Source organism: Acinonyx jubatus, chromosome A3 (assembly GCF_027475565.1).
Source record: "Acinonyx jubatus isolate Ajub_Pintada_27869175 chromosome A3, VMU_Ajub_asm_v1.0, whole genome shotgun sequence".
NCBI classification, from domain to species: domain Eukaryota; kingdom Metazoa; phylum Chordata; class Mammalia; order Carnivora; family Felidae; genus Acinonyx; species Acinonyx jubatus.
The window spans coordinates 88,105,607-88,127,961 of NC_069388.1; the positions used below are offsets into that span (position 1 = coordinate 88,105,607).

The window sequence follows — 22,355 nt, forward strand, 5'->3', positions numbered from 1 at the left end:
CTCCCTCTTCCCCGAGTCCCAGTCTTGTATCTACAAGTCCTGACTGAACATCCTTAACTTGATATGTCTTAGGCTACTAAAACTCAATATGCTCCAAACCGAACTCATGACCTTTCCCTAAAGACCTGCATGTTCCTACTTCTGTATTTCCATCATCAGCTGGGCTGCCCAAACCAAAATGTGGGATTGATCTTATTCCTTCCTCTACCTCTCCTCCCCATACCCAGTCACCAGGTCCTATGATGTCACCTCCATGTAGCTTTTGCATCTGTACTCTCCTCCCTCCCTCCCACTATCTGCACCTGCATTCATTATCTGAAGTACTGTTATTACTTCCTTATCGATCTCCTTTTCTCTACCAGTGCCGTCCTCCACATCATCTTGTGTTTGGGTTCCTAAGGAAAATGGGTGAAAAGATATAGGGGTATATTGGTGGAACTCAAAGGTACAGCCAATTGTTTAAAGGCTGATGAGGTTGAAGGAGGACTCCAATTTGTTCTCTGGAAGGTTCAGACTCAGGGGACATCAGCTTATCTTTCAGACTACTGACTTGGAATGTGGAAGCTGCTGAAAAGACTGAAACATTTCAGCCATTAAATTAAGAGCAATGGCTATGCCTTGAGAAAAACACATCAGAGCATATTGTTTTTCTATTCTTTTCTTTCTTTTTTAAAATTGCTTTTTCGTAAGTGGCAGAAGAGCACAGGGAGTCAAAAGTAACAGTATGAAGATCAAGGGGATCATATAGAGACATCATTTTGTTAGTTAAAAGGGTTGTCAAAGAACAATAATAGGCAAGATTAGTGGTAGGGTGAAGGATACTGAAGAATCAGAAAATCAATCTTGTTCAGTTGTAATGGGCATACGCTATCCATTTCTGTAGTCAGCAGCTCTGGAGAATTCCTGAGAATCTTTGTTTTGAGGTCTTTCAATATCCCAGAAAAATCCAATATCCCAGAAAAAATGATGCATGTATTTTTTTGTTGAGTAACATGAATCCAAGGATCAAAGCCTTGTAGTTTTACTGTTGGGTTGTCCTTAACGGTGCCTGATGAGATTTTTCCATTGAGGATCAAGGGAAATTTTTTTTTTTCTGATGCTTTTTTCAGAAATCTCTGGATTTCAGATCCTGCAGAAACTGCTTAGGTAGGTGCTTTGGAAATGCAGCTTCCACCTATTGTTGGTAAAGCAGGAGTTATAGTGTGGGTCCCCTGCAGCAATTAGTCATAGCAGCTTGTTTTAAGGTAGAATCTATATTGGAAATAATTCCCAAGTACATGAGGCAGCCTGTTATGAACTCAGAAGGAGATAACTTGTGGATCCTAGAGTAGAATGATGTCCTTGCTATCAAGGCAAATGGAAGTACTTTGGGCCTTGGAGGTTGGAGAGTTTCTGAGAACTTTGATACTTAGTTTTAGAATTCCATTAGTTCCCTTCATTTTTCCTGAAATTTGTGGATGATAAGCATAGTGGAGTTTCTAAGTAAATGGTAAAGGTTTACAGAATTATTTAATAACAGTATCAATGAAATGTGTGTCCCTGTTACTGGGTTTCTCCAGTCAGGAATACAAAATCAAGCAACTTTCTTTTTCTATCATTATATCCATAGCTCTCTAGCAAGGAAAAGCCTCAACTTGTCATAAGAAGAGTGGTGTTTGAATATACTCATAGTCCATTTAGAGATGTTCACAGGAGCCCTGAGGCTTTGGGCTCCAGTCCATGTTCTATCTTTATAGTTTTGCTAGAATTGGGTCATAGAGAGATAGGACATACATCCTTGACAGTACTCCTAAAAATTACCTTGCCAATGTTGGTTTGATATCACTACCAATTTATCTCTGCTATTGTGGATAGGTACCATGAAGAACTTTTGCTGGATTCTAATTATGGCTGTCTCCTTAGGTAATAGCAAAGCATCTCAAGATTCTTTAATTTGCTATTTCTTTTATAGGGGTTCCTGACTTAATCAGGAAAGCTTTGTTTCCAAAGCATTTCAAAGTCATTGACTAGACTAAAAATGTATGTACTATCAGCACAAATACTTACTCTTTATTCTTTATTAGCTTATAGGTCTGGGCCAGGGCAATTTACTGGATTTACAGAAGACTTGGGATTGCACAGCCAGCCAATTACTAGGTAAGAGGCTTTGGGCACGTTATTTTTCTGAGCCTTAGATTCTTCAAATATGAAATGGTATTAATACTAATCTCACAGAACTGCGGGCATTTAATGAGTTACCGCACAATAATCAATGAATAATACCTACCACTAAGTCCTTTACGTTGGTTATCTGCTTTGATTATCACAACCATCCTATGTGAAGGCCTCTTATCATTTTATAGAGGCTCAGTCACACCAATGTAAGTGGCGATGTCAGGATTCAAACTTCCATTTTTCTGGTACCAGCTTAACCCCTCTACCGCCCCACTTTTTCGCCGCTAGGTTCAAGTGCCCATCATACAGCCTGTCGCATGGCAGGCACTCAACCTTTAAAAATTTGTAACTTGCAAGTTTGACTATCATAGGTTTATCCTAGAGTCTGTGCAAGGGCAAAATTCAGTTTTGACTTGGTCCAACCGAGGACGAAATTCTCCCCTCCCTCGAGAAGACCCCAGTCCGAGTTTATTGTGAGCTTTCAGTACTGTGAGCAACGTCCCAGCGTGTGACGAGGGCTACGCCACTCCCTCGCCAGCTCCAGCCACACCTCGGGCCTACCCGCGGGGCGTCCTTAGCAACCCGCGCTCTCACTCCCTGCCCCGCCCCGTCCGCGCGTCGCGGCGCCGGGTGCGAGGCCGCGGCGGTCTTTGCGCCTGCGCGCGGCCGCAACCGCCAGTCAGCTCTCTTCCCCTACCTTTCCTCCCCTTTCTCCTCTCCCCCTCCTCCTCTGCCTCCTAGAGCGAGACGCCAACATGGAGCCTGAGGATCTGCCGTGGCCCGGCGAGCTCGAGGAGGAGGAGGAGGAGGAACAGGCGGAGGAGTCTGCGAACCAGGAAGAGGACGAGGTGGTAGAGGTGGTGGAGATAGTGGAGGAGGTGGAGGAAGGGGAGGGGCGGGAGCTGGACTCGGACTTTAATTACGAGAGCCAGCCACGGGAGAGCACGGACGACGAGGACGACGAGGAGGCCAAGGCCTGGCTGCAGGCGCACCCCAGCGGGAGTTTGCTTTCGTCGTCGCGCCCGAGCCACCGCTTCTTGGAGGACGAGCGGACCGGCCCGGAGAAGGTGAGCCAGGCGGGGGAGAGATGTGGGCTGCCGTCGGGCAGGATGACGGGTAGTCCCTGAGCGCTCCGCCTGCTTTCTACCCTGCTGCCTCCTGCTCGCTGCGGGTCACGGTGCCCGACAAATAATAAGCGTGCTTTTAGAGCCTTGTAAGGGCCATCTCGCGTCCTGGGCCCACACTCTTGTTCAGGTTCTGGTTGGCTACGCCAGGTTTCCCATTCTTGCTGGCAAAGACCTCTCTTGTTTACTCCTCTCGTTGGGTCCCGGGCTTTTTGAATTACACCAGATGTTCTGAGAGCCAGTATTCCCAGTGGGTGTGGTGAAGCAACGCTTTGGGAGGGAGGTGGGGCTCCTTGTGCCCTGCGGGAGGGGAAAACGGAGGTGTTGGAGTGTAGAGTAAGGTTGCCCAGGGACTGTTTTGTTGGGGAGACAATTAGATTAGTATGCCTGAAGGGCAGGACTCTTCTTGAGGGAGTAGTGTGGATTATGGACACTACATGATTAGTCTCCAGAGGCTCCTCGCCTATTGTACTTCACCGGATCCTCGTTTGTAGCAATAAAGGGGTCCCCAGTCGGTAGCAGGAGGTTTATGCGGCAGTTCCAAACAGTCTGGAAAGCTAGAAAGCGCAAGGTATTATTACACAATGGAGAAAGAGCTGATTTTATGGTTGGCTTCTGAAGATCGGTTTGAAAATAACTACATTTAATTCATTAGCTTCTCAGGGAGAAAAAGAAAGTTTGCTCTACAATTCAGATATCAAATCATCAGACATTTATTAAGTTTCTGTTGTGTGCAGGGTATGTGTGGGGACCAAAAGAAGCCCAGGGGTTTATTGTCTAGGACTGCTCCATAGACAAGATGTATGTAAACTATGCAGAGTGACAAAATGCAGCAAAGTACAACAGTTGAAAAGAGAAAAGGGTTACATAGACTTGTGCTGTTCAATACAGTCATTACTAGCCACATGCGGCTCTTTACATATTATTTAGTTAATTAAACTAAAAATTCAATGCCTTTGTTATACTAAGTGCTCAATAGCCACACTTGACTGGCGGCCACTATTGGAAAGTGCAGATACGGAATAGTTCCTTAATCAAAGAAAGTTCTTTTGGACATTGCTGCCTATAGACTGTTGATCATTAAAGAATTATTGTTTTGCCTGGTAAATATTCCAGTGGGCACTTACTCATTGAGCACTCATTAGGGCATTCACCTGTTGTGCTGGTTGGAACCTTGGTGAACCCAAACATTTTTTTTTTTTTTTTTAATCTCTGCCTCACTAGTGTTCACACAAGAGGGAGGCAGACAATTCATTTGGCCACATGAATAAAAGTAAAACTGATATGTATTAACATGCTTTGAAAGCATACGGAAATGGAATCTGATCTTGTTAGTGAAGCTGGGGAAAGCTTCCCTGAGGAAGTTCTGATAGAGCTAAGATCTGAAGACAAATTAAAGTTAACTAGCAAAGAGAAAGCCTCTCAGTTGAGGGAAAGGCATATGGAAAGGTAATGTGGGAGAAAGCATGGCATTTCCAGGAAACTAAAGGCCAATATAGATAAAAGATTTATCTCTGGAGCTTTGGAAAGTCATTGAAAATGGGGTATATAGTAAAATTTGTGTTTCAGAAACATCACTTTGTAGCAGAGTGGAGAACAGCTTTGACAGCAGGATGGGGAAGGGGAAGTGGCAATATGTCAGGGATGCTAATTAGTAAGCCATTGCAGTATTGCCAGGCAAAAGATGACCATATTTTGCAACAAGGAGGTGTTGGTGGATATAGAAAAAAAACAGACTGATTGGAGAAATATTTAAGAGGTAAAATCATTGTACTTATCCATTAATTTTACATTATTATTACACTAATAATGGATTAGGTGTGGAACATGGAGGCAAGAAGGTGTTTGGTGTTAGATTATTGGATGAATGATTGTGTCAAATATTGAGATATGGCCAGGTTAGAGGTGGGAGTGATGGGAGGGAGGGGTTGATGGGATTGGCTGAGATGAGTGTTAAGATTGTTTTTGGAGATCAAAGGAGAAGTCTGGGTTGGAGATTTCAAGCTGTAAGTTATCTGCATATAGACCATAATTAAAGCTACACTTGTGGATGAGGTCTCCTAACTTTTATTTTGTTCTATGATTTCTTGTTTGAATCAAACTATTAGTATTTAAATTTATATCTCCAAGCCTAGAGGAGGAGTGTATTAAACCACTTTAACTCTTATTATAGACACTATGAAAAATTATTATCCCGTCTAATAGTGATCTATATATAATAGACAACCCTACTTCTTAGAGCCTAGTGTTTCTCCCCCCCCCCAAAGAAGTGGGTTTTTTTTTGTTTTTGTTTTAAGAGAAATCAGGTATTTTACTGCTTACCTTGGAGAATATATGAAGGTATAGAAGGTGTTCAGTATTAAATGTAGTTTTAAGGGGCGCCTGGGTGGCTCAGTTGGTTAAGCATCTGACTTTGGCTCAGGTCATGATCTCATGGTTTGTGAGTTTGAGCCCTGCATCGGACTTTGTGCTGACAGCTCAGAGCCTGGAGCCTGCTTTGGATTCTGTTTCCCCTCTCTCTCTCTGCCCCTCCCCCGCTCATGTTCTGACTCTCTGTCTCTCAAAAATGAATAAACATTAAAAAATTAAAGTAAAGGTGGTTTTAAGATGATATAAAGAGTATTATGATTTTTTTCCCTTAGTTTGCTGACATTAAATTTTACTGGCATAAGTTGGAAGATGTTTAAAGGGGAAAGAGACTTTAGTGTTTCTTGCTAGAAATTTATGAACTATAAAGTTTTTTGAAGATAAGTTGTGTAGTATTTAATGCAGTGTATTAAAAGGATGAGACCAAATGATAGGAAACATTTAGTTCTGTCTAGTGTCAAGTTAAATGACAAAATTGTAAGAGTTTAATTCACTTATTTCTCTCTTATTAGATTATAAGGATGTACTAATGGTAATGTATAAGGTAGCAATTAAGTTTGTAGTTGTGAGACTGAGCTAAGGCATGAGACTTTGTAAGTTCGGAGTGAAATGTGCCCAGCCTTACAACCAAGTCTTTTTAAGGAGTTTAGGAAGTGAGTGGTTCAGAGCTTTTACCGTGTTGGTCTTAACACTGGTTCTGCAGGCCGTTGAACATGGATCATTTCAAACACCTCTCCTTGTAATTCCTAAACTTAAATTTCTGAGCTGTGCTAGGGAAGATAATTCGGTTATATGGATTGGTATCAACAGAAATTCTTGGTCTCCATCTTTTAACTGGGTCATGAACAGTGTTTGGAAATCTTTGTTGTTTCCTCCCTCCGCTTCTTGCACATCTTCACTCTTAGCCTCTAGCCCTCGCCTGATGTTCAACATCAGGCCTGAACCCCTTTTTCACTTTTCTGACCCCTATCTCCAAATTTGTCTACAGTGTATAATTTATCTTTTTTGACCTATTGACACATGTTTTATTCTTTTAAATTTTTTATAATATTTGTTTATTTTGAGAGAGAGAGTGCATGTGCGTGCACGAGTGGGGGAGGTGGAGAGAGAGGGAGAGACACAGACAGACAGACAAGACAGACAGACAGAATCCGAAGTAGGCTCCAGGCTCTGAGCTGTCAGCACTGAGCCCGACACAGAACTTGAACTCACAAACCCGGAGCTTGAACCCACAAACTGGGAGATCATGACCTGGAGGCTTAACCAGACTGAGCCACTCAGGTACCCCAATACATATTTTATTCTTAATATTAATCCTTGTTTTCTTAGCATAAAAACTGCGTCATAGTGTGTTTTCTCTTAAGGAACTGCTGGATTTTATTGGGATATTTTATAAATGATAATGGTTTTACTTTTTTTTTTTAAGTTTGTTTATTTTTGAGAGAGCGAGAGAGAGAGCGAGAGAGAGAGCGAGAGAGAGAGAGAGAGAGAGAGAGAGAGAGAGTGTGTATCTCAAGCAGGCTCCGCACTGCCAGCGCAGAGCCCAGTGTGGGGCTCAAACTCATGAAACGGTGAGATCATGACCTGAGCTGAAACCAGGAGTCCAATGCTTAACCGACTGAGCCAGATTAAAATTTCATTGTATGGGTATACTATATTTGTTTTTCATTCATTGGTTGATAAACATTTGGTTTTTTTCCTACCTTTTGGCTGTTATGAAGAATGTTGCTATAAACATTTATGTACAAGTTTTTATGTGGACATGTTTTCATTTCTATTGGGTATATATTTAGGAGTGGAATTGCTGGACATGTGGTAACTCCGTATTTGTCCTTTGAGGAACTGTCCGATTGTTTCCCCAAATGGCTGCTGCACTCTTTTACATTCCTACAAGCAGTGTATGAAAATTCCAATCTCTTTACATCTTTGTCAACATTTGTTATTATTTGACTTTGATTATAACCATCGTGGTGGATGTGATGTGGTATCTCATTGTGGTTTTGACTTGGATTTCCCTGATGGCTTATGATATTGAGCATCTTTTCTTGTGCTTATTAGCCATTTGTATATCTTCTTTGGTGACATGTCCATTCAGATTCTTTGCTTATTTTTACTTTGGTCATTTGTCTATGTACTTTTGAGATGTAAGAATTATTTATTTATTCTTCATATTTTCCACAATGTGAATTTAATATTCTTTTATAAGGTGTCTGCTTTGCAATATTTTTTCCCAGTGTGTGGGTTTTTTCACATTCTTGATAGTGTTCTTTGAAGCACAATAGATTTTATTGTGTTGTGTTGTGTTATGTTATGTTATGTTATGTTATGTTATTTTTTTAAAGTAGGCTCCATGCCCAGCATGGAGCCCAATGCAGGGGTTGAACTTACAACCCTGAGATGAAGACCTGAGCTGAGACCAAGAGTCAGATGTTTAACCACCTGAGCCACCCACATGCCCCAAAAAGTTTTTATTTTTGATGAAGTCTTATTTGTCTTTTTTTCTTTTGTTGCTCATGCTTTTGGTGTCCTATCTTAGAACCTGTTGCCGAATGTGAATTCATAAAGATTTACCTGTATGTTTCCTCTAAGAGTTTTATAATTTTTGCTCTTACATTAAGGTCTTTGATCAAGGTCTCAGCAGTGGGCTTAAAATGTTTATTAAACCATGTTATAAACAGACATAACTGTCTTCTAGGCTTTGTGTTTCCATTTATAGAGTACAGGCAGAGTATATAATTCTTAAGGGCCCCAGGATTTTCAGAATGATAAATGATCATTGGCTTCAATTTAAAGTCACCAGCTGCATTAGCCCCTAACAAGAGAGTAGCCTGTCCTTTGAAGCTTTGAAGCCAGGTGTTGACTTCTTTCTAGCTATTGAAACCCTAGACGGCATCTTCTTCAACATAAGGCTGTTTTGTCTACATTGAAAATCTGTTTAGTATAGCTGCCTTCATTAATTTTCTTAGCTGGGTCTTCTGGATAACTTGCTGCACCTTCTGTATCAGCGCTTGCTGCTTCATGTTACACTTTTGTTATGGAGATCGCTTTTTTCCTTAAATCTCGTGAACCAACCTCTGCTATCTGCTAGTCTCATAGTTTTCTGCAGTATCCTCACTTCTCTCAGCCTTCATACAATTGAGCAGGGTTGAGCCTTGCTCTGGATTAGGTTTTGGCTTAAGGGAATGCTAGATTGTATGCTAAGAGTGTGTTTAGTTTTGTAAGAAACTGCCAGAGTGTCTTCCAGAGTGATTGTACCATTTTGTGTTCCCATCATCATTGAGTAATGAATAAGAGTTCCTGTTGCTCTGTATTCTGAGCAGCATTTGGTATTGTCAGTGTTTTGGGTTTTGGCGCTTCTAGTAGGTGTGTAGTGGTGATCTCACTGTTTTAATTTGCATTTCCCTAATAATACATGATGTTGAGCACCTTGTCGTGTTCTTGTTTTCCAGATATACATCTTTTTTGATGAAGCGTCTGTTCAGATCTATTACCCATTTTCTTTTTTTTTTAAATATATTTATTTAGTTTTGAGAGAGAGAGAGAGAGAGAGAGAGATAGCACACGTGGGGGAGGGACAGAGAGAGAGGGAGACAGGATCCAAAGCAGGATCTGCACTGACAGCAGAGATCCCAATGTGGGGCTTGAACTCATGAACACAAGATCATGACCTGAGCCGAAGTCAGATGCTTAACCAGCTGAGCCACTCAGGCGCCCCTGTTACCCATTTTCTAATTGGGTTGTTTGTTTTTGTATCTTTGAATTTTAATAAGAGTTGTGTATTTTGGTTAATAGTCCGTATCGTCTTTTACAAATATTTTCTCCTTGTCTGTCGCTTGTCTTTTCATTCTTTTGACATTGTCTTTCACAGAACAGAAGTTTTTAACTTTAATTAGCCCAGTTTATTAATTATTTCTTTCAAGGATTGTGCTTTTGGTGTTATACCTAAAAACTCATCATCATACTCAAGGTCATCTAGGTTTTCTCTTATATTATCTTTTAGGTGTTTTATAGTTTTTATAGTTTTGCATTTTGTATTTATATCTGTGATCTGTTTTGAGTTAAATTTTGTGAAACATGTAAAATTAGTGTTTAGATTCATTTTTTTCATTAGATTCATTTTTTTGGATGTAGATGTCTAGTAGTTCCACTACCATTTGTTGAAAAGAAAGAACATCTTTGCTCCCTTATATTACCTTTGTTCCTCTGTCCAAGATGAGTTGACTGTATTTATGTGGGTCTGTTTCTGGGCTTTGTTCTGTTACAGTGATCTGTTTGTATGTTCTTTTGCCAATACTACACTTTTTTGATTGCTATAGCTTTATAAGTGAGTCGTGAAGTCAGATAGTATCAGCCCTCCCACTTTGTCTTCTTTAATTTTGTATTGGCTGTTCTGGTCTTTTGCCTTTTCTTATAAACTTTAAGAAAAATCTGTCAATACCCAGAAAATTTGCCTGGAATTTTGATTGTGATTGGAATCGTGTTGAATCTATACATCATATTACGAGGAGCTGACATGTTGACAGTATTGAGTCTGATAAACCATGAACATGGAATATCTGTCCACTTAATTAGCTCCTCTTTGATTTCTTTTACCAGAGGCTTATAGTTTCTTTCATATAGATTCTGTACATATTTGGTTAGATTTATACCTAAGTATTTTAATTTTGGAGTGTGCTACTGTAAATGGTATTGTTTTTTAAATTTCTAATTCCATTTGTTCTCTCTTTTTAATGTTCAAGAATGATTCACAGAATCTCTATCCATCTACTTTTTTGACACTTGGGCTGCTTCCATAATTTGTCTGTTATAAATAATGCTGCAGTAAACATAGGGGCGCATTTATCTTCTCAAATTAATGTTTTCATATTTTGAGGGTAAATGCTCAGTAGTGAAATTATTGGATCATGTAGTAGTTCTATTTTTAATTTTTTTTAAGAACCTTCATACTGTTTTCCATGGAGGCTGCATCAGTTTGCATTTCCACCAGCAGTGCCTGAAGGCTCCTTTTTCTCCACATTTTCACCAACATTTGTTTCTTGCGTTTTTGATTTTAGTCATTTTTAGAGATGTGAGGTGATACCTCATTGTGATTTTGATGTGCATTTCCTTCATGTTGAGCATCTTTTCTTGTGTCTCTTCACCATCTGATATCTTCTTTGGAGAAATGTCTGTTCATGTCTTTTGCCCATTTTTTAATTGGATTATTTGCTTTTTTGGTGTTGTGTAAGTTTTTTATATTTTTTGGGTACTAACCCTGTATTGGATGTGTCATTTGCAAATACCTTCTCCCATTCAGTAGGTTGTCTTTAGTTTTGTTGATTATTTACTTTGCTGTGCAGAAGCATTTTATTTTGATGTAATCCCAAAGAGTTCAGTTTTGCTTTTGTTTCTCTTGACTCAGGAGACATATCTAGAAGAATGTTGTGTGGCCAGTGTCAGAGAAATTACTGCCTGTGAGCCCTTCTAGGATTTTTATGGTTTCGGATCTCACATTTAGGTCCTTAATCCATCTTTTTTTTTTTTTTTTTTTTCATTTTAAGTTTATTTTGGTATGTGGTGTAAGAAAGTGGTCCAGTTTCATTCTTTTGCATGTAGCTGTTCACTTTTTCCAACACCATTTGTTGAAGGAAGGTACTATCTTCTATTATGTATTCTTGCCTCCTTTGTCAAAGATTAATGGTCATATAATCAATTTATGTTATGTTATTAATATTATTTCTGGGCTGTATTTTGTTCCATTTATATATATTTGTGTGTGTGTGCCAGTACTATACTGTTTAAAAATAATTTTTTTTAATGTTTATTTATTTTTGAAGGAGACAGAGACAGAAGCGTGAGTGGGGCAGGGGAGACACAGAATCTGAAGCAGGCTCCAGGCTCTGAACTGTCAGCACCCAGCCCGATGCGGGGCTGTAATTCACCAACTGTGAAATCATGACCTGAGCTGAAATTGGACACCTAACCGACTGAGTCACTCAGGCGCCCCTGTATTGTTTTGATTATTGTAGCTTTGTAGTATATCTTAAGATCTGGGATTGTGATACCTCCAGTTTTATTTTTGTTTTTGTTTTTCTCTTCCTTTTTTTTTTTTTTTTTATTTGAGAGAGTGCATGCACTCATGAGGGAGGGGCAAAAGGGGGGAGAGAGAGAGAGAGAATTTTTTTTTTTAATATTTATTGTCAAATTGGTTTACATACAACACCTGGTGCTCATCTCAACAAGTGCCCTCCTCAATGCCCATCACCCACTTTCCCCTCATCCCCATCCCCCATCAACCCTCAGTTCTCTGCATTTAAGAGTCTCTTATGGTTTGCCTCCCTCCCTCTCTCTGCTTGTAACTTTTTTTTTTTTTTTTCCCTTCCCTTCCCCTATGGTCTTCTGTTAAGTTGAGAGAGAGAATCTTAAGCAGGCTTCATGTTCAGCCTGGACCCCAATGTGGGGCTCAATCTCATAACTATGAGATCATGACCTGAGCTGAAATCAAGAGTCAGACGCTTAACTGACTGAGCCACCCAAGGACTCCTTTACTTTTCAAGATTGCTTTGGCTATTTGGGGTCTTTTGTGGTTCCATACAAGGATTAAGTGTTCTGGCATTTTGATAGGGATTGTATTGAATCTGCAGATTGCTTTGGGTAGTATGGAAATTTTAACAATATTGGTTCTTCCATTCCATGAGCATGGAATACCTTTCCATTTGTGTTGTCCTCAATTCTTTCATCAGTGTTTTATAGTTTTCAGAGTACAAGTCTTTCACCTCCTTGGTTAAATTTGTTCTTAGGTATTTCATTATGTTTTAATATGTTTTGTCTTGATATTACTATAGCCACTCTATCTCTTTTATGATTGTTTGCATAGTAAATCTTTTTTATCTATTCTTTAACTTATAACCTGTTTGTCTTTTTGAGCCTAAAGTGTGTCTCCTATAGATAGCATACAGTTGAATCTTCTTTTTCATGCAGTCTAACACAACATATGCCTTTGATTGGATTGTTTGGTTCATTCACGTGTAGTGTTAATAATATGCTTGGATTTATTTCTGCTATTTAGCTTTTTATTTTCTGTATATCTTGTGTCTGTTTTTTTCCTTTAGTCTTTATATTGCCACATAGAAACTTTATGCCCATACAGGTCCATTCCCTACCCCTTCTTTAATGCTGTTACTATTAGGCATATGTCTACATGTGTTATACTCAGCAATATGTTGTTATAGTTAAAACTTTATAAAATCTTAGGTTTTTTTGAAGAATCTGGCAGAAGGTAGAATAACAAAGATACATTTGTAGCGATTGTTATATTAATCTACTTATCCCTTTTTTGTACTCTTCATTTCTTCCCTTTTTTTGAGTTACTATCTGGTATCATTTTCTTTTTTCATTAAAAAAAAATTTTTTTTAATGTTTATTTTTGAGAGAGAGAGAGAGAACAAGAGAGAACGTGCCAGGAGGGGCAGAGATGGAGGGAGACGCAGAATCCAAGCAGGCTCCAGGCTCTGAGCTGTCAGCACAGAGCCTGATGCGGGCCGAACCCATGAACTGTGAGATCATGACCTGAGCTGAAGTTGGAAGCTCAACGGACTGAGCCACCCAGGCGCCCCATGGGGTCATTTTCCTATTCCATTGCACTCTGTTCCTGTTGATCTCCTTTGTGCTGTCATTATCAAATACATTTCTATGTTATAGGCCCAACAATACAGTTAGATATATATTGTTTGATATAGTTGCTTTTTAAATCAGTGAAAGGAAGAAAGGAGAAGTATGCCGTTATACTGTCTTTTGCAATTACCTGCAATATTGCTTTGATTAGCCCTTTTTGTTGTTTTTTATAAGTTTGAATTACTCACTGGTGTCACTTGCTTTCATCCTGAAGAACATCCCTTAGTATTTTCTGTAAAACAGGTTTGTTATCAAGAAATCTTCTCTTTTGTTTATCTGGGGCTTGAATTATTTTTAATTAATTGTGACAAAATAAATATAAAATTTACCATTTTAACCATTTTTAAGTGTGCAGTTTGGTAATGTTAAATATATTAACGTTGTACAACCGATTTTCAGAACTCTTTTCATCTTGCAAAACTGAAGCTTTGTGCCCATTAAACACAACTTCCCATTCCTCTCACCCCAGCCTCTGGTAACCACCATGTTTATGTTTCTATGAATTTGACTACTTTAGTTACCTCATTTAAGCGGAATCTTAACAGTATGTGTCATTTTGTGACTGGCTTACTTCACCTTAGCGTGATGTCTTCAAGGTTCACTCATACTATAGAATATGTAGAATTCCTTTGTAGGAATATCCTTCCCTTCTAATGTTTAATTCCCTTAATAATATTCCATTGTATGCACTTACCATATTTTGCTAATCCATTTATTCATCAATGGACACTTGGGACTGCTGCCAGTTCTTTGGGGTATATACCCAGAAGTGGAATTGATGGATCATATGGTAATTTTATTTTTATGTTTTGAGGAACTATCGCACTGTTTTCCACAGTGGCTTCACCTTTTGCAGCTCCATCAACAGTGCATGAGGGTTTCAGTGTTTCTACATTCTTACCAGCACTTATTTTCTGTTTCTTTTTTTTTCTTTTTTTTGATAGTAGCCACCTTAAAGGGTATGAGGTGGTATCTTGTTGTAGTTTTGATTTCCATTTCCCTGATGTTTAGTGATGTTGAGCATTTTTTCATGTGGTTATTGGCCATTTGTATGTTTTCTTTGGTAAAGTGTCTATTCAGATCCTTTGCCTATTTTTTAATTGGGTTATTTGTCTTTTTATTATTGAGTTGTAATAGTTTTCATTATATATTCTAACTATGACTCTTTTATCAGATATATGACTTGCAAATATTTTTTTCTCCCATTCTGTGGTTTGTCTTTTTACTCTGTTGATAGTGTCTTTTGATGCGCAATTTTTTTTTTATTGTCATGAAGTCCAGTTAGTCTCTTTTTCCTTTTGTTACCTATACCAGGAAATCATTGCCAAATTCAGTGTCATGAAGCTTTTGTTCCATGTTTTCTTATAAGAGTTCTCTTGTTTTAGGTCTTACGTTTAAGTCTTTGATCCATTTTAGTTAATTTTTGTGTGTCATTTTGAGTAGTTTACACTGTATAAGATTTTTACCTTTTTGGTTAATTCCTAAATATTTTATTCTTTTTATTTTATTTTTTTAAATCACCGTTGAACCTTTTTTTTAATGTTTATTATTTTGGAGAGAGACTGTGTGAGCAGTGGAGGGGCAGAGAGAGAGAGAGGGAGACACAGAATCCGAAGCAGGCTCTGGGCTCTGAGCTGTCAACACAGGGCCCGATGTGGGGCTGGAACTCACAAACTGTGAAATCGTGACCTGAGCTGAAGTCGGATGCTCAACTGACTCAACCACCCAGGCGCCCCCTAAGTTGTTTATTCTTTTTAATGCATTGTAAGTGGAATTGTTTTTGTAATTTCTTTTCAGATTGTTTACTGTGTATAGAAATGCAATGGATTTTTGTGTGTTGACTTTGTATTCTGATACTTTGATGAATTAGCTTATTCTAACTGCGTGTGTGTAATCTTTAAAGTTTTCTCTATATAAGACTATATCATCTACAAATGAGATATTTTACTTTGTCCTTTCCAGTTTGGTTGCCTTTTATTTCCTTTTCTTGCTTAATGCTCTGGTTTGAACTTCCAGAACTATTTTGAATAGAAGTGGTGAAAGTCTTTATTCCTGATCTTACAGGAAATACTTTCAGTCTTTCACTATTGAATATGATGTTTGCTGTGGGTTTTTCATATCTGGTTCTTACTATGTTGAGGTAGTTTTCTTCTTTTTCTAGTTTGTTGAGTGTTTTTATTATGAAAGGGTGGTAAATATTGTCAAATGCTTTTTCTGCAGCAGTTGAAATAATCATTTTATCCTTAATTCTGTTAATGTGAGCTATTATGTTGATTGGTTTTTATATGTTGAACCACCCTTGTGTTCCTGGGTTAAATCCCACTGGAATATGGTATACAGTCCATTTAATGTGCTATGAATTCTGTGCTAGTAAGTTGTTGTGGATTTTTGCTTCTGTGTTTATCAAGGATATTGATGTTAGTTTTCTTGTAGTGTCTTTGGCTGGCTGCTTCGTATCAAGGTAATACTCGCCTCATAGAATGAGTTAGGAAGTGTTCCTTCCTCTTCAATTTTTTGGGAATGTTCTAGGAAGATTGATGTTCATTTTTTTTTTATTAAAAAAATTTTTTTTAATGTTTTATTCATTTTTAAGACAGAGAGACAGAGCGTGAGCAGGGGAGGGGCAGAGGGAAAGGGAGACCCAGAATCCGAAGCAGGTTCCAGGCTCCGAGCTGTCAGCACAGAGCCCGATGCGGGGCTCGAACCCACGAACCGCGAGATCATGACCTGAGCCGAAGTCGGACGCTCAACCGACTGAGCCACCCAGGTGCCCTTGTTCATTCTTTTCTAATTGTTTGGTAGAATTCTGTAGTGAAGCCATCTGGTCCTTGGCTTTTCCCTGTTGGGAGGTTTTTGATTACCAATTCAGTCTTCTTGCTAGTTACAAGTTTGTTCAGATTTTCTAATCTTTCATGATTCAGTGTTGGTAGAATGTGTGTTTCCAGGAATTCATACATTTCTTCTTTGCTGTCCAATTTGTTGGTATAGAATTGTTCATACTGTTCTCTTACAAGCCTTATTTCTGTGCCATTGCTTGTAATTTTCCTCTTTAATTTTCTGATTTTATTATCTTGAGTCTTTTTTCTTTTTTCTTAGTCAGTCTAGTTAAGGGTTTGCCAATTTTGTTGGTCTTTAAAAAAACTCAGCTATTAGTTTCACTGATTTTTTTTTTTATGTTCAGTATTTTGTTTATCTGTGCTCCATTGTTTATTATTTCTTTCCTTATGCTTGCTTTAGGTTTAGTTCATTGTTCCTTGAGGTGTAAGTTAGGCTATCGATTTGATATCATGATTTTTTTTTTTTAATTTTTTTTTTCAACGTTTATTTATTTTTGGGACAGAGAGAGACAGAGCATGAATGGGGGAGGGGCAGAGAGAGAGGGAGACACAGAATCGGAAACAGGCTCCAGGCTCTGAGCCATCAGCCCAGAGCCCGACGCGGGGCTCAAACCCACGGACCGCGAGATCATGACCTGGCTGAAGTCAGACGCTTAACCGACTGCGCCACCCAGGCGCCCCATGATTTTTTTTTTTTAATATACACATACTACCCTTTTAGCATTGCTTTTGCTGTATCACATAAGTTTTGGTATTTTGTGTCTTCATATTCAGTTGTGTCAAAGTATTTTTTATTTTCCCTTGTGACTTCTTGTTTGGCCCATTAATTTTTTGAATATGTGTTTAAATTATACATATTTTGGAAATTTACAGGTTTTTTTCTGTGCTATTGATTGCTAGTTTCATTCTATTGTGATTGGGAAAAATACTGTATATTTCAGTCTCCTTGAATTTGTTGAGACTTGTTTTGTGGCCTAACATGTTCTGCCCTAAAGAATGTTCCATGTGTACTTGAGAAAAATGTATATTCTGCTGTTTTTAGGTGGAGTGTTCGGTATATGTGTGTTAGGTCCCATTGGTCTACAGTGTTACTCAGTTCCTCTGTTTCCTTATTGTTCTTCTGTATGGTTGTTTTATCTGTCCATTATTGAAAGTGAGGTATTGAAATCTCTTAATATTACTGTGTTGCTGTGTATTTCTCCCTTCAAGTCTTTAAAAATTTGCCCAATTGATTTAGTATTTGAGTGCATAGATACTTGTAATTCTTATATCTTCTTGGTGATTTGATTTGACCCTTTTATGATTATATAGTGTCCTTTGTCTTGTAATAGGTTTTTAAAAAAATATTTATTTATTTTGAAAGAGAAGGAGAGAACATGAGCAGGGGAGAGGCAGAGAAAGAGGAAGAGAAAAATCCCAGGTAAGCTCCATTCTGTCTGCAGAGCCAGACACGGGGCTTGAACCTACGAACCATGAAATCATAACCCAAGCCAAAATCAAGAGTCAGATGCTTAACCAACTAAACCACCCAGGTGCCCCTTGTCTTGTAACAATTTTTGGTTTAAAATCTATTTTGTCTGAACTTGGTATACCACTCCTGTGCTTTTTTGGTTACCATTTGCATGGACTTTTTCCATCCTTTCATTTTTCAACCTATATGTGTCGTTAGATCTAAATTGTTATTTCATAGACAGCATAAAGACTACTACCTTTTAATATTAAAAACTTAGGGAGGAGGGACTCTTTCAAACTTTAATTTATACCAAAATCATTTAATCTCAGATGAAGAGTTGCTGATGACACTTGCTTAGTTTTGAAGCATTCATCTTTTAAATCCTTCAAGCATTTAGGTTATATTCAGAGGTAATGGGGGGAAGGTTAATCAAACATATGGGAATATATTAAGAATGAGTTTTCTTGATGAAGTCTAAACACGTAGGTGATAAGAATAGGAAAATCTGGGGAAGGGATTTTTAATAAGAACTTTTCTTTTAGCATTTAATTTTGACTTTTAGGTTTTCTTTAAACTGATAAAAGTGAGGGGGGAGTGTTTTTTTTCTCACACATTGGATTAGTTCTCAAAGTGCTGGTTTCTTAATATTGTGTCATTAGTTTTCTACAAATATCCTAACGAATTGAACTCTCTTTATCAGCTGTTGTGAATCAGCTCTTTTCAGAGGTGATAGATACACCATGGTCCACAACCAGCATTATTGAGCTACAGTAAATAGCCATTTTGAACATTCATTTTGGCATTCTTCTTTCCTGGAAGGCTCAAAGAAGACTAACTGTGCCAAAACATTGGCTATATTGTTACATACTTAGGGATTTCAGATTGCCAGATTGCATTTGCAAAACAATTTTCTTTGCTTTTTATTCTTTGTCCCTTAAACATTGCCATTGAAGCAAGATGGGTATGTACCATGGTTCTTTACCTTTAGAGAAAAACCTCTTGGAATAGTTGATATCTTAGAAATCTCTGTAGTTCTTGAATAGATTTTAAATATGCTGGCCTTTTTGTGACCAAAAGCACATTCTTGTAAGTCCTCTGTAAAAATGTTTTGTTAATATAGTAACTGTGTTTTAATTCTGGAAAAAAATATGATAACTTGAGGTTTCCTTCAGAGGCTCTTTCACATTTGTGGTTAATATTTTGTTAGAATTCATCTTTTCTTGACTCATAACTGCCTGTTTTACTTTTATAACTTCTTCCCCTTTTATGGACATTGTATCTTTATTTCTTTGAGGATCTGAGTTATTCATTTTAAAGTTTTTGAAAATATAGTTTATAATTGCATTTTTAGCAGGAGTGTTTTTTTGTTTTGTCTTTGGGTACACCCTTCTCTATCTGGTGTTCTTGTGGTTGTCTCTACCTTGCCCCTTGTGGCTGCTTTTTTAAAAGAGAGGTCTTTTTTTTTTTTTCAATGTTCATTTCTTTTTTTTTTTTTAATTTTTTTTTTTTAACGTTTATTTATTTTTGAGACAGAGAGAGACAGAGCATGAACAGGGGAGGGGCAGAGAGAGAGGGAGACACAGAATCTGAAACAGGCTGCAGGCTCTGAGCGGTTAGCACAGAGCCCGACGTGGGGCTCGAACTCACGGACCATGAGATCATGACCTGAGCCGAAGTCGGACGCTTAACCGACCAAGCCACCCAGGCGCCCCATAATGTTCATTTCTTTTTGAGAGAGAGAGTATGCGATAGTGGAGGAGGGGCAGAAAGAGAGAGGTGGGGGATCCAAAGCCAGCTGTGCGCTGACACGGGGTTCTAACTCAGGAACTGCGAGATCATGACCTGAGCCGAAGTCAGACACTTAACTGACTGAGCCACCCAGGCGCCCCAGAAGAAGAAGTCTTATATTGAAGCTTTGGGTTTTTATTGTCCAGGGATACTGGAGAAATCTCAGGAACCAGTCCCTGAGCCAGTTGGTGACTTTGACCTAAGTCATTTTTGTTTGATTGCCTTGGATCTGTTCCGTTTGCATTGCTTCAGCCTTGGGCTACAGTCACAGCTTTTATTGTCTTTCATAGGTGAGAGAGCCCTGCTCAAACCCCTGTCTCACAAAATGAGCCTTAAGTTTGTTCCCACCGTCCATACTATGAGTTGATTTTAGTCCCCATTTGTAGGGTTAATTTCTTAGGTGTCTTAAATATTAAGATTTTAAAACCAATAACTTTCTTGTTTCTGCTTGCTTCTTTTACTTCTAGGACTATAGGAGGTTAAGGAACTGCTGTGGTTTATTGGAAAGTATGTTGAGTTCTAACTGGATAACCTTAAGACTTTTTGTAATTTTTTTTTACTTAAAATTTTTTTTCATTTATTTATTTTTGAGAGACAGAGACAGAGAGTGGGTGGGGGCAGAAAGAGAGAGGGAGGCACAGAATCCAAAGCAGGCTCCAGGCTCTGAGCTGTCAGCATAGAGCCAGATGCGGGGCCTGAACCCACCAACCGTGAGATCATGACCTTAGCTGAAGTCAGACGCTTAACCAACTGAACTTCCCAGGTGCCCTGTTTTTTTATTTTTAAGTGAAAGTAGTAATTTGGACAGTGGTTGTGAAGTTGAAATGTTATATATATGAAAGTACTTTATAAACTTAGAAATATAGCTAAAGTTTAGATTTTATTATTGTTTAACAATAGTGATTGTTTATCACCATCGTTCGTCACTATTTAAATCTGCTTTTGATTTTCAGGTTGTTCCATTGACCTGTCATGTATGGCAACAGTCACTGTATCAAGACAATAGTGGTATACAGATTTCTGATGCTAATGTAGTCTCTGTGAAAAAAACAGCTCAGTGGGATTCTGGAGATGATCAGGTATGTCTTATGTAACTGGGAAATTATTTTTCTTTTCATAAGCTGCATGAGAAATTCTGATTCAGCTTTGAAGAATGGTAAGGGGTGAATTACTTTAATATTCCATTTTTCTAATAGATCTTTGATAATCTTAGTTATATAGAATAGCATTTCACTTTTTTTTTGTCTCAGGACTCCTTTATATTCTTCAAAAGTATTTTAAGTATCTTTTATTTATATGGACTATCTATATTGATATTTAGCTTACTAGAAATTAAAACATTTAAAAATATTTTTAAAATAACAAACCATTATATATTAAGATAAATAATGTATTTTAAAATGAAAAATAACTATTTTCCAGGACAACTAGTTGGGAGAGTGAGTGGCATTGTTTTATATTTTTGCATATCTATTTATTGTATATATTGTATGTATGTATATGTAAAATAACAAATTGGCTTTTATGACGGCTGAGAATTCTCAAGATTCACAACCTGGAGACCCAGGAATGCTGATAGTATAGTTGTAGTCTGAATCCAGAAGCCTGAGAACCAGGAGAATTAATGGTGTAAGTTCCAGTTTGAGTCTTGAAGGGCTGAGGACCAGGCCAGCTGATGGTGTAAGTTCTCTGAATCTGAGTTTAAAGGTAGGAGAATACCAATGTACTAGCTCAAAGACCCATCAGGCTGAGAGAGTGAATTCTCTCTTGTTTAGCCTTTTGTTCTGTTCGGGGCTTTAAATGGATTGGATAAGGCTTGGCCACATTGGGAAGGGCAATCTGCTTTACTTAGTCTGTGGATCAAATGTTAATCTCATCTAGACACACAGACATACAGAATAATGTTTAACCAAATATCTGGGCACCTGGTGGCTCAGCCAAGTTGACATATAAAATTAACAATCACAATTGGATTCTGTTATCTGCTTCTGCATTTAGTCTGTTGGGATACGTTGAAGTATATGAAGAAAATCTGGCCTTACATAGATACAGAGAAAAGGGAGGCCCACATAGATGCCTGAAAGAGCATCTATGACTTCCAGGTATCCTTGGACCACACTTTGAGAACCACTGATCTAGAGCATAGTTATAAATTTAGAAGAAATAGAAAAATTGTGAGCAGATAGGGAAAAAGTTCATACATGTTTGTTGGAGGAAAAATGCACCCTTACTCAAAATGGTTAAATATTTAAGGTTGATTATCTAATAAGTTGGGTATCAGATTTCTTCTGGTACCTTCAATTTCCCCTAAATTGCAGTGATTATTTATTTGATGCAAAATATGGAAGAAGGAGATTTGCTATCATCAATGGCAAGGGGTTAAAAGAAACCTTAACAAAATGCATAGCACTCGGGGCCATTAAATGGAAGGGGGATTGCAGTGGATTAAATTGTGTGCCCCCAAATGTGTTGAAGTCCTAATCCCCAGTACCTTAGAATGTGTCCTTATTTGGAAATAGGGTGATTGCAGATATAACTTAGATGAGATCATACTGGAGTAGGGTGGACCCTTAATCCAATATGACTGTTACAAGAGACAAGAACAGTATGCGAAGAGAGAGACACCCAGGTAGAAGTTGGCCCTGTGAAGACAGAGGCAGAAGTTGGAGATAGACTTGCACAAGCCAAGGAATGCCTGGGGTTACCAGAGGGTAGAAGAGGTAAGGAAAGATGCTCCTCTAGAGGCTTTGGATGGAGCATGACCCTGCCAACCCTTGGTTTCAGACTGCCAGCCTCTAGAACTGTGAGAGAATAATGTTGTTTTGAGCCGTCCAGTTTGTGTAACTTTGTTATGGCAGCCCTAGGAAATGAATATAGGGATATACCCCCAAATAGTTTAATATTCTCTGAGGACATGTTTATGGTAGAGCATGGTTTAAAAATAGATATCCTACTTTTTGTTCCTGTCTTATGAAATCT

At 38.3% G+C, this 22,355-nt stretch overlaps 1 protein-coding gene across 7 annotated transcripts in view; it reads left to right on the forward strand.

Moving 5' to 3' along the window:
- Positions 1–2,807: 2,807 nt before the first annotated feature.
- The window catches only part of ALMS1 (ALMS1 centrosome and basal body associated protein), a 219,032-nt gene continuing 199,484 nt past the window's right edge, over positions 2,808–22,355 (forward strand). For 5 of the 7 annotated variants that reach the window (XR_008289406.1, XM_053200763.1, XM_053200766.1 and 2 more), the window contains exons 1-2: positions 2,816–3,221; positions 20,330–20,455. Coding sequence is in view for 6 of the 7 variants with exons in the window: in XM_053200763.1 (XP_053056738.1) it covers positions 2,910–3,221; positions 20,330–20,455 (438 nt within the window). In the remaining variant the exon portion in view is untranslated. Of the gene's footprint in view, positions 3,222–20,329; positions 20,456–22,355 lie in introns of all 7 variants that reach the window. The other 2 variants (XM_053200768.1, XM_053200764.1) reach the window with 2 other exon arrangements.